Source organism: Crocuta crocuta, unplaced genomic scaffold (genome assembly GCF_008692635.1).
Source record: "Crocuta crocuta isolate KB4526 unplaced genomic scaffold, BGI_CrCroc_1.0 scaffold149, whole genome shotgun sequence".
Taxonomy (NCBI): domain Eukaryota; kingdom Metazoa; phylum Chordata; class Mammalia; order Carnivora; family Hyaenidae; genus Crocuta; species Crocuta crocuta.
In genome coordinates this window covers 6,890,249-6,903,164 of record NW_027551561.1, presented here as the reverse complement: position 1 = coordinate 6,903,164, position 12,916 = coordinate 6,890,249, and the positions used below count along the sequence as shown (strand labels likewise).

The following is a 12,916-nucleotide window of genomic DNA, read 5'->3' as shown; positions in this document are numbered from 1 at the left end:
TTTTTTTTTTTTTTTTTTTTTTTTTTTACTTTTTTAGAATGTTTATTTGTTTTTGGGAGAGAGAGTAGGGGAGAGGCAGAGACAGACACAGAGACACAGAATCCGAAGCAGCCTCCAAGCTTCAAGCCATCAGCACAGAGCCCAAAGCGGGACTAGAACTCAGAAGCCAGGAGATCATGACCTGAGCCAAAGTCAGACACTTAACCAACTGAGCCACTCAGGTGCCCTAGGATTCAAGTATATATTAAAAGCTATGTGATAAAATAATTCTTTTTAAAAAAGCATGTACATTTCTACCTGTGTGGGCAATGGGCATTTAAGGATACTTCAGATCTGACACAGCCTAAAACCAATACTTTGGTGTTTCAAACATTTGATTTTTAAAATGCTGTTTTCATTCTGTTTTGTTGAATGTTTAAGATACTATACAAATGAGGAGCCGTGTTAATCCAAAGCAATTCTCAAATAAAATAATTATCAAAATTCATTTCTTCTAGAAGATAACTGATTGGCTACATAGGCCTTGCTATTAATGACTCCATTTTTTAGAAAGACTCTGATTTTTTAATACATTAAAAACCCCTTATCCACACCCAAGAGGACAATGCTAAACTGGCAATTCTAAACTAAGTTAAACTATCAGAGAAAACATTTAGGTATTATACTCTGAGTAATCATAAGACAATACACTTCATTTCACAAATTAAGTACTTACTTACGTAAGGTAGCTATATCTTATTTAAGAAGGGAATAAAGGGGGCGCCTGGGTGGCTCAGTCGGTTAAGCGTCTGACTTCGGCTCAGGTCATGATCTCGTGGTTCGTGGGTTCGAGCCCCGCGTCGGGCTCTGTGCTGACAGCCAGCTCAGAGCCTGGAGCCTGTTTTAGACTCTGTGTCTCCCTCTCTCTCTGACCCTCCCCTGCTCACGCTGTCTCTCTCTCTCTCTCAGAAATAATTTTCTTTTAATTAAAAAAAAAGGGAAAAAAGGCAAAAGAAACAATAGTCAGATGGCATTTGTAATTGCTAAAAACACTACCACATAATGTATCAAATTCCTGTCTGAAGAGTGAATTTACATAATTATAGCTAAACAAGATTAAAGAAAGGAGAAATGCAAACTGTGGGGCTAATAGTACCAACTACATGAAGATGGAGAATAAAGGAGAAATAACGTTCACCCCATTTGCATCAATCCTATTTGCCAAAACAAAACTCTAACTTTACATAGGCCTTAGCCAGCAGTGCCTCATCCTGGAACTTCCAGAATATAAATAAATACATTGTAAGCAATAACAAAACCACCTTATATTTGGTGGCACTCTACTATTATTAAGCTATTCTCATTTGAGACACAACAATCCTTTGAGTTAGGTAAAGGGGAACGAATCAGTTCCTTCATTTGTAAAATGACGCAATGGGTAATACTAAAGGTTCTCAAATATGTGTGTCAGAATCCTAGTGGCTCTAATGCCTCAAAGACTGGAGAGGGTCAGATGGAAGGCAGGTGGGGAACCAGCAGACCTCTCATCCTTACTTCAGACTAAAGGAATACTCATTGTTTTATACTTAAGAAAGGTTTAACAGCTTAGATGATCTCTAACATCCCTTCCAGCTCCCATTTTACAGATGAGACAACTAAGGCACAGAGATAAGAAATGTCCTGGCCAAGATCAAAGCAGGAAAAGCAGGGGTAACTGTGGCTCAGTCAACCGGTTAACTGTCCAACTCTTGATTTTGGCTCAGGTCATGATCTCATGGCTCATGGGTGGGAGTCCCATGCTGGGCTCTGTGCTGATGGTACGGAGCCTGCTTGGGATTTTCTCTCTCTCTCTCTCTCTCTCTCTCTCTCTCTCTCTCTCTCTGCCCCTCCCCTGCTTGCATGTACGTACACACTCACACTCATTCTCTCTGTCCCTCTCTCTCTCAAGATAAATAAATAAACTTAAATAAATAAATAAAGTAGGAAAAGCAAAGGACTTAGGTGAATTCAGATGTAGTTTGATTCTTTCTCCTTCAGGGATGTCTTGTATAATTAATATGAGCCTCTTTAAAGTCCTAACTGTCAGAAAGGAAACACATCGAAAAAGAGCAGAATTTATTTCATTTTAACTCAATTTTGATAAAGTTAAGAGATTTTTAAATACAGAAAAGACATAAAAATGTTTACCTCTTCTGGGAATTCTTCACTGACCAGAGACATAATCAGTGAGGTCTTCCCAACTCTAGCTGTGAAAACAAACATCATCATTATTTTAATAAAGTGTTTGGGTTCTATATAAACTCAGATTCAGCAACCACACAGCAAAGTCTGTTATTCACTAGCCAAAATAAGAGGCAACCAAATCATCAAGCTTCAGTATGATACTTAAAGTACATCTCTTGGTTTTTGCTTAGAAAAGTTACACATCCCAGTGTTTAAAACAAAAAAATTACCCAAATATATAACAGAAAAGTAAAAAATCTCCCTAAATATCCCTTTTCCAGTTTAATACATGTAGACTCCCAGATTTTTTCTACACTTATAACAACATGCTACAGTAATTCCCCTACACAATTTACTAGTAAAATCATAGTACTTATACTATTTTACAATCTTTCCCTATCATTTAATTATGTACTTGGGCAGTATTCCATGTCAATATGAAAAATCTCCTGGGGGGAGGGTGAAGGGAAAGTTATTATTTAATGGCTACAGAGGTTTTGTTGGGGATGATGAAAAAATTTTAGATACAGAAAGCGCTGACAGTTAAACATCACTGTGAATGTATTTAGTGTCCCTTAACTGTACTCTCAAAAATGTTTAAAATGTCAAATAATATGCCTTGTATACTACATCACAATTTTTAAAAACAGCAACATTAACTTAAAAAGTCCTACTTTATTTTTTGACAGCTGTATAAGCATCTATTGTAAGATGTGTCATAATTGATTAATGCGGTGTCCTAACAATGAACACTGTTCTGGTTTTCACCTTTATAAACAACGCTGCAATGAGCATTCCTACAGGATAGCTTCCCAGAAGCGGAACTCAAGTTAGCATGCATAATCTTTTTTATTTTTAATAACTATTGTTAAATTACCTCTAAAAAAATAAACTAATTTACATTCTCACTAGTAGAAGACCGGAGTGTCTGCTTTGGAAATCCTTACTTTTTTTTCTTTTTTAGGGTATCCTACTGAAAGGCTTAGAAGAGCAAGAGTGACGTCCCGCTTACATTTCTAACCTAGGCAAGATTTTCAATGCACAAACTTAAACATCTTAATTTTCATTCTGAAATTTTACTTCCATTCCCATAACTTTCTGATCATCTACATTCAACTGCTTATCAACTACACTCTTTTGTGAGTCCAGAGGAAAACAGTCCACCTACCTATTGATCTCTGCAAGAACTGGAAAAAAAAATTTTTTTTTTAAAGATTTTTTTTTTTTAAATGTTTTATTTACTTCTAGGAGAGAGAGAGAGAGACAGCGTGAGCAGGGGAGGGTCAGAGAGAGAGGGAGATACAGACTCTGAAATAGGCTCCAGGCTCTGAGCCGGCAGTCAGCACAGAGCCCGACGCGGGGCTCGAACCCACGAGCCACGAGATCATGACCTAAGCGAAAGTCAGACGCTTAACCGACTAAGGCACCCAGGCGCCCCAAGAACTGGAAAATTTTAAAGTGAAGAAAAGTCACATTCCTTTTTTAAAGAACTAGGAGAAAGGGTGACTAAAAACACAAGTCAAGTCGCTGGAAATTAATGAAGGGTTGGAAAAAAGAGCACTGGTCAAACCGCTCAGAGGATGTGCTGCTAGCAAGCTGAGTGTCGCTAGTGGGGGACGGAGGGGAGGGCTGGACAGGGGTCTTCCGGCTCCGATTTCTGAGGATCTTTTCGGTTTACTTGTGTGAGAAGGCTCAGGCCTCTGCCAAGGAAACACCTCCCTGAGTTCCCACCATGGCAGTGAGTCCAGAGCCCATCGTGACAGAACTGCTAGAATCCAGTCATCCAGGGCGGCTCACCTAGCTCCCTGCAAACATGCTCAGATGCAGAGCCTGGGACCCAGAAACAGAAACTAAAAAATCAGTTGCAGACTTAAGAGAATAACCCATCCTCTGATGGCTAAGCCAGTGTTCTTTCTCTTTCTTATAACAGTTTTAAAAAGTATTAACACAACAACACAGAATAGGAATAATGGCCTCTAAAGTCAGCAAGCACTACATATACAAATATTATATAAATTAATTAAAATATTCACTGATTCACTGGTGACTAATTCGACAGTTCTGGTTCCAATTTTTTTTTTTTTAACTTATTTTGAGAAAGTATCACTTACAGAAAAATTGCAAAAATAGTACAAAGAAATCATGTCTATTCTTTAACCCAAACACTCAAATGTTAACATTTTACCACACTTGCATTATCATTTCCTCCTTCTCCCTCCCCCAACCCTCTATATTTTTTAAACCATTTAAGAGTGGGTTGTGGGGCACCTGGGTGGCTCAGTCGGTTAAGCATACGACTTGGGCTCAGGTCATGATCTCACAGTTCGTGGGTTCGAGCCCCACGTCGGGCTCTATGCTGACAGCTAGCTCAGAGCCTGGAGCCTGTTTCAGATTCTGTGTCTCCCTCTCTCTCTGACCCTCCCTTGCTCACGCTGTCTTTCGCTCGCTCAGAAATAAATTAAAAAATAAAATTAAAAAAAAGAGTAGGCTGTCCCTTTACCCTTAAGCACCTTAGTATATATTTCCTAAAAACAGGATCATTTTCTTATTCATCATAACCACAGTGTACTGTCAAGATCAGGAAATTAATTTAACACTAATACAATGCTATACTTCATCCACATCTCACCATTTGTTCCATTACCATCTTTTATAAAAAAGAAAAATCTTTTTCTACCCCCAGGATCAAGTGCAATATTTGATTGTCAAGACTCTTTAGTCTCTAGCTTGGAGGAGTATTTTTCACGATCTAGACTTTTTTTTAAAAAAAAAAAACCAAGCCACTTAATTTGTAGAACATCTCTCAGTTGTGTTTGTATCATGTTATCTCACAACTAATTTCAGATTTTACATTTTAGGCAGGACTGCCCCAGAAATGATACTGCATCCTTCACAGCAAATCACAGCAGAAGGGAGATGATGTCAATTTGTCCCGTTACTGGTGATATTAACTGCCATCACTTGGAGGAGGTGGGGTCTGCTAGGTTATTTTTCCCTTTGTAATTAACAAGTATCCTGTGAGAAGGTACTCTGAGACTATGCAAATACTCTTTCTCATCAAACTTTTGCCTCCGAGTTTTGGCAGCCATTCATGATTCTTGTCCTGTGTTGCCACTGTGGTTGCTAGGTGGTGATGTTTCCATTTCTACCAATCCTTCTCCATTACTCTGCATTCTAGTTAAGGGAAAACTTCCTTCTGATTTGTAACAGCATGGTCTTGTGGATTCCTACAGTATTCTACATGTTATAATCCATTGCTGTCATTATCTGAAGGCTCAAATTGTTCCATTTTACTTTGGAGAAATGACATTTGTGCAGGTATAAATCAGCATTACTAAATGATCCCATTTTATAAATAAAGATGTATTCACACACACACAAAAAAAGGAGAAAACTCAGAAAGGATATATACACCAACAGCAGTTACCTCTGAAGTAAATGTAACTATTTTTGTGTTTTGTGCTTTTACATATTTTCCCAATTTTCTACAACAAAAATATACAATTTTTGCTACTAGAAAATGTTAAGTATTATATTAAAAGTCATTTTAGTAGCAAAAATTGGCATGTTCTCAATTTATAGATGGCCAATGAAATTTACTTAGTGACACGTAGGTCATCCTTTCATCCCTTCAACAAATATTTCCTGAGCACTTCTATATACCAGGCACTATTCCAAGGTGCTAGGGATACCACTGATCAAAGCACTAGGTATCCTTATTTTTTATATCTTTTTTAAATTTATTATTATTTATTTTTTTAATAGAGAGAACATGAGTGGGAAACAGAGGCAGAAGGAGTGGGGGAGAGGCAGAGAGAGAGACAGAGACAGAGACAGAGAATCTTAAGCAGGCTCCACTCTCAGCACAGAGCCCTACACAGAGCTCAATCCCACAGCCCTAGGATCATGACCTGAGCTGAAATCGAGTTGGACCCTCAACCATCAGAGCCACCCAGGCACCCATTCATGGAAATACACTGAAATATGTTTCAATGGATTTATGAGATTTTTACCAATAAAAGCACTCTTCCTACACATCAGGATAAAGAGCAAAAACTTAAAAACTAGCCATCCTTGATTCACCCTTTTTCTGTACTGAACATTAAACTGTCAAATTTTCCTTTGAAAGTTAAAAAAAATTTTTTTTTAATGTTTATTCAGTTTTTGAGAGAGTGAAAGAGACAGAGAGCACAGTTGGGGAGGGGCAAAAGAGAGAGAGGGAGACACAGAATCGGAAGCAGGCTCCAGGCTCTGAGCTGTCAGCACAGAGCTGGATGAGGGCCTAAACCCACAAACTGTGAGATTATGACCTGAGCCGAAGTCAGATGCTTAACTGACTGAGCCACCCAAGAGCCCCTCCTTTGAAATTTTAAATATTCACTCCTTCCTCTCTGTTCCCACTTTTCCCTAATTATGGGACTTTGGTTGAAACCCCTCCCTATTCCCAACTTTCTCCCCCCTCCTCCAATCTCTCCTCTTAATAAATCTATCAACAATACAAATGCCAGTCCGTCTTCATTTTCTCAGCTCACCAAAAGCCTTGACTCTCAATTACCTACCACATTGAGGTGAAACTCTTCGGCTGGCCTTTGAAAATCATGCAATTAATAATTTAACCCCACCTCAACTGCCCAGTTTAATCGCTCACTATTCCCACATACACAATTTGCTCATATATGGCCATTCTGCTCTGTGCAAGCACAAACAAGCTATGACGAATCTTGCCTCCTCACATGGTTTCCTTCATCTAAAACATCCGTCTCTCTCTCCCCTCTACTTTTCCAAATGTTAACCAACTCTGGAGGACAGCTCAAATTCTACTCCATCCCTAAGACATGCCAAGGCTACTGCAGCCCTCCCCTTCCTCCTGCAAACTACTTCTGTGCCACCTAACTTACATCAAACAGTTATGAGTGGAAGGTGCAAACTTCACACGTCTGTGTCTACATTATCACAATAATATAGTATTTGAAAACCCTTGGATGATGAACTGAATTTTCTTATTTTACAAGAATGGGAGAAAGACTAGCACATCAGCCAGACTGACTTAAGCTGACTTGCTTTCATCTCACGCCAGCACAGTAGCTTTGCTGCTGCTTCAGCACTGCCGTTTAGGAAATGAGGTGGAGCTTCTGGAACTATCCCATCAAAGCTTTCCTTAACAGCAACTGAAAAGCTGTCAACATTAGGTGACTTCTGAGGAAAAAAAATTTCTAAAATTACTTTGTTCAATTTCTCTGTATTAGAAAATAATTAATGTTAAAATTTCAAATAATATTAAAGGAGGGTGTGATATAATAAAGAATCCATCTGGTCTTCATCCCCACCCAGTTCCTGGCAGAAAGCTTCAAAATCCCTTGGAAGTTCCTGTGTTGATAGGCGGGTCTTTTGTTATAGCCTCTTTCAACTGAACTTGAGTTTATCCTAATGAGGTGACTCATTAGGGAGAAGGGAGGGCCTGAGTAGCTATATAGGGAGGCGATTGGTTGCCAGAAAAACTAACCATGTGATTAGCAGGATGGAACTTCCAGCCCCACTCCAAAACCTAGCAGTGCAGTGGGGGGGTGGGGGGGTGGGAGTTAGAGGGAGTCCACAGACTGAGTTCAATCACATGGGCAACGATTCAATCGAGTGTGCCTACATAACAAAGTCCCATAGAAAAACTCTGGACATCAAAACTCAGGGGAGCTTCCTAGTTGGTGAACATACTGAGGAACCAGGAAGGCAGCACACTCTGACTCCACAGGGACAAACGCTCTGGCCTCAGGACCCTTCAACACCCTGCCCTTATGTACCTCTTCATCTGGCTGTTCACTTGTGTGACCATGAGTGCAGCACTTTCCCAAGTTCTGTGAGTTGTTCTAGTGGATTATCAAACCTAAGCACATTGCAGAAACCCCAAGTTTGTAGTCAGCCAGGAAGAAGATAGCCAGGATAGTCGGGGGAGCCCACTTGTAGCTGGTGTCTAAAGGGGAATCTTGAGGACCTTGCCCTTTAACTTGTAGGATCTGATGCTAACCCAGGGCAGTTAGTGTCAAAGTGGAATTGAACCGTAGAATGCTCAGTGTCAGACACTTGTCAGAAAGAAGAGGGCAGGACAGTTTTGTATTTATAAAAAGTAGTGATGGCTCAAAAAACTGAGAAACATTGTAACAGACCTATCCCAGAGTACAAGTTCCACTCTGGCATATCCCCCATACCTGGACCAAACAAACTAGGGAAAAACAAAACAAAACCAACCAGAGGATCATGTAGAAAGTATTGCTTATGCTTCTACAAGACCCATCTTACTTGTGCAGACTCCTTCTATTAATTCATTTGAAAGTATTTACCTGATTGTCTTCCAAGTACAAAGCGTAATCTTAGATACTCTATGGGGGTAATATGGAAAATGTATTAAATAAGATAGATAAAACTGCAATGAAAGAGGTATGGATCAAGTACTATGTTCAATCACTCTTGAAAAAAGGGGAGGTGGGGAGGGAAGGGTAGAAGAGAAGGGAATATCTGCTTTTCTCAGAAGTCTCTAAATATAGCAGAAAATCGAAAAGCTCATAAAAGAAGCTTATAGTTTGGTCACAAGGAGGAAAAAGTGAATAATCAGTTAAGACACGTGCGTTCTTACATCAGTATTGTGCCTGTGTAATAGGCAACCTCCCAGCATGGCACCAGTGGTCTCCCGAAGGGCTTCCTAGACCTTGGTGAAAACATTACTTTTCCTACCAGCTACTGAGTATCTCTGGAAAGACTAAGGAACAAATACTTCATTATCACCCACGGGAAATTCCACAAGGGCAGAGAATGTGTCTTTCTTGTTCACTGTCGAATCTTAGCTCCCGGCAAATGCTCTTAGTAAATGGAGCTTATGGCTTAGCAGTTAAGAGCACAGATTTACCATTTAGGAAAGTGGTTGGTTACTTCTGAGAGAAAGAGAAGGCAATGCAAGGGGCTTCAAATGACTGGTAATGTTTTATTTATCAAGCTAAGTAATGGGTATTTGCTATATTATTCTTTATTCCTTTGATATAAACATTTTACCAAAATAAAAGGAAAACAATACAGGCTTCAGAATCGGACAAGACTGGACTGAAATCTTAGTTCCAGCACTGACTAGCTGTGTTTCCTCAGGCCTCAGTTTGTTCATCTATATAGTGTTGAACAGCTTCAGCAGAATTGGTAAGAGGATTAATTAAGATGACAGGTATATAATGCTTAGGACAATACCTGGCAAATATAAAATACACAAATGATAGTTGTTGTTGTGACGATGATGAGCACAGTTTAAGTTAAAGAAGTTAGTTAAGTGAGCACTTAGAACGGGCCAGAAAATTTGGACTGGGGAATCAGCTTTCTCAACCTTGTCACGGACTCTCTCTGGGCTTCAATTTCCTCATCAGTTAAAAAAAGAAAGAAAAAAGGGACCAGATGCTATCAATGTTTATGCTCTATGATTAATCTAAACTTTCATGTAGCACACCTAGAAGACTGGCCTGCGACAGAAGAAAAAGTACACCTGACAGGTGCCTTATGGTAGCCTAGCAAAGGCAGACAGAGCCTCAAGCTGTATCTATTATCTATTTTAATTGTGTATGGGAAAGTGATGTGTCAGGAATATTCACCTAACCATAAGAACAAAGTGGGACTTACCATGCCAATATGGGGTCCAGAAATTTCTAGAACTTGCTGACTTATCATGTGCATTTCATAACTTTTTTCCTTAGAAGGCAAAATAGTTAGCTTAACATGAACCAAGCCACTGCCCTTTATTCCAGCATCAGAAAACCTAGAACTTGGCCCTCCTGCCTATTTTTCACTCTTGGCAACTAAGGCTGCAGAGCAAGAGTGCATTTGGGAGAGAGCCCTGATAAAGCTCCTTACAAAGAGTGGTGATGTCTGATTTAAACAACACACAGCAGAGCTCCTGCCGCGGGACAGGAGAATGCCTCTGCTGTGAAGTCCAATCGAGTCCACCAGGCCCTGTATGCTATTTATTTTAGCAAGTAGTAAAATTCCTAGGTACTTAAAACAACAGACCTCTTGGAAGATCCAATGCTTGTACAATTCCTGTGACCTTTGAACTTCTGGGTCTTTCTCACCCTAGCAGAGATGTCTTTTTCCCTAGTGTCTCCAAAATCCCACAACTACTGCCAGTACAGATGTTCCCAGACACTGTTCCATTTCTCCAGAGCTCTCCTGGACATCTTACACGTCTCTACATTCGTATCCGTGATCGAGTGTTAAGAACTGGAAAAATGAGGGGCACTCGGGTGGCTCAGTTGGTTAAGTGTCCAACTCTTGATCTCAGCTCAAGATCTCACAGTTCATGAGATCGAGTCGCACATGGGAACGGGGGCTGCTTGGGATTTTCTCTCTCTCTCAAAATAAACAAACAAACAAACAAACAAAAAGGAATGGGAAAAATGAATCAGGTGCTCCTTGTTACCCAAAAGGAAAACAAGTCTCACTCTTGGTTGGTCCTTGAGAACTTTGCCTGCCTTAATACCCTTAAGACCTTGATTCTTCTTACAATTCCCTTTCCAGAATAACCTTGTTAAAATTTTGCTTGTATCCCCCCACTCCAAAGTCCTGACAAGTCTCAGCAGAAATCTACCTAACTTTGAATCCATAGCTCAAAATGTTTAACAAAAATGATCAAAATTAAGTCAAACCCAACACTGAATGGCTTATTAGTTTCCAAGAAGGCTAAAGACTTACTGCTCCTTAATCACAACCACTTGGGCTCTCTCCAGGCCTTCAACAGGTGTTCCATGTTACTTTTAAAGTCCCCTCCCTCACCACAGCCCTTCCACATCGCCCACTCTTCCTCATCTCTCTGCTTAACGACTCATGACAACATCCCTGTTCCTAGCCATTGTCCCTTTCTGCTTTTCCCAGAGATACTTTCAGAAAGGCAAGCCCAGCATTCCGAGGAAATTCAGATTTCTTCACAGCTCAGCTCAACAAGGCAGCTCTGGCTGCCTGTGCTGCAGAGAGCTCCTGCCAAACTACAACCGTGCCACCCGGTCTGTTCCAACATGACAGGCCTCGGGGACAGAAAAGGAACCTCCACCGCCATGCTCGGCAGGAGAAGGGCCCAGTGTTTACTGCAACAATTAACGGGCTTTATTTATGCTTGATGACAGACACTGGTACCAAAAAAGAGGAATCATTCAATCTAAGTTATTTCTGTGGATACTACCATCTAGAGTATGGCATTTGATTTACTTACTCATTTGTACTGTGCCTCACCCATGAAAGAATCTGACGCAGTTTAGTTCTCAGGACAATAAAACAATTCCATTGAGTTTCTGAAGTAATTGTATAATAGGCCTTGTAAAACATCAAACAACATGAATCTCCTCCACATAAAAATCCAAGAGTAATTTCTTCTTTAAAAAAAAAAAGTTTAAAATTAGAGCAAGAGAGACAGATTATAATGAATTTGGGAGAAAATGAGCACATTTTCATTAGTATCATTCCGGGTTTCCTTTTGGAAGGGCAGTAAGATGATAGCTACTTGAACTAATAAAAGATCAGATGTGATTAAGTTAAGAAATGCTTCAGTGAATCTAAACCAGAGCTTTTTACTTCCCTTAAGGCCTAACGACCTAACCCTGAGTGAGACTATCAAAGAAATAGGGAGTTGGCAGTTTTAAAATTACAATAGGCCACTAATTTTAGGCTACTCTTAATTGAAAAATAAATGAGGACCTTAAAAACAAGGTAAACATTTTAGAATACTAAATTTTAAAAACTATTTAAATAAGCCTAAAATCAAAAAGGCCCTTGACAATGGCAGAGAGGAGTATAAACACTACATATTTTTAACTGCTCCAGAAAATTTCCATAAAGGAATAAACTTCTCTAATTACTGTACCAAATAATTTTATATTGAACATAAATATAATCTCTGATATCGTTACATAATTTACAATAAGTGTAAATAAGTAAAATACATGTAAAACTACAATACGTATTTTTAATATAAGTATATTATATTACATGGAGGATGAAAAATTGTCTGTTAGCCGGCCATTTAATGGTCTCTATTTCCTCTGTTTTGCCTGAGAAACACTGTAGTGATCTGTAAAAACAAAAGACACGGTCACAATTATCCCCAAAGAGAGAAGGCCTTCTGATTCAGTTCAACACAACATGCCACCATTCTGACACTCTGTGCTTCTAAGTAGGTCATCCATGGGAAACATAATTCATCACTATAGAACAAATTATCTAGATCTATCCAGGCTAAAAATTTCTTTGTCTTTTCATCACATCTTTTGAACATCTAGTTCTAAGTGACAGCAAATTCCTAATATTCATGAGGCGGAAATAACATTTTCTGAGTCCAATTACCATCCTACCAGCCATATTGGCCATTTTTCTTGATAACACATACCCCGTGCTTCAAGTGGCAAAGGGCCTACTCCTCATTTCTAATGGCTTCTTCTTAAGAAGGCTTGTTGGCTCTTCCTAAATTACGAAATAAGAATATACAAGGAGGGTGACTATGGAGTTAGAATTTTACCTGGGAAACTTTAGCATTTGTGGTAATAGCTGAGTATCGTTCCAAAGGAAAATTTCATTGACCAAATGCAGGCTCTCTGGGCTGCAGAAGAATAAATGTTACCTCTCCTTTGAACTAGATCAACACTAGTGTCCGAATGGCACCAGAGGAACAAAAAGGCAAGTCTTAATACATATGTGAGAATGA

At 39.4% G+C, this 12,916-nt stretch overlaps 1 protein-coding gene across 5 annotated transcripts in view; it reads right to left on the bottom strand.

The window, feature by feature from the left end:
• Window positions 1-2,245, bottom strand: part of RHOT1 (ras homolog family member T1) — a 41,898-nt gene extending 39,653 nt beyond the window's left edge. For 3 of the 5 annotated variants that reach the window (XR_013331468.1, XM_077749600.1, XM_077749601.1), the window contains exon 1: window positions 2,167-2,221. Coding sequence is in view for 4 of the 5 variants with exons in the window: in XM_077749600.1 (XP_077605726.1) it covers window positions 2,167-2,199 (33 nt within the window). In the remaining variant the exon portion in view is untranslated. Of the gene's footprint in view, window positions 1-2,166 lie in introns of all 5 variants that reach the window. The other 2 variants (XM_077749602.1, XM_077749603.1) reach the window with 1 other exon arrangement.
• Between the last annotated feature and the right edge of the window lie 10,671 nt (window positions 2,246-12,916).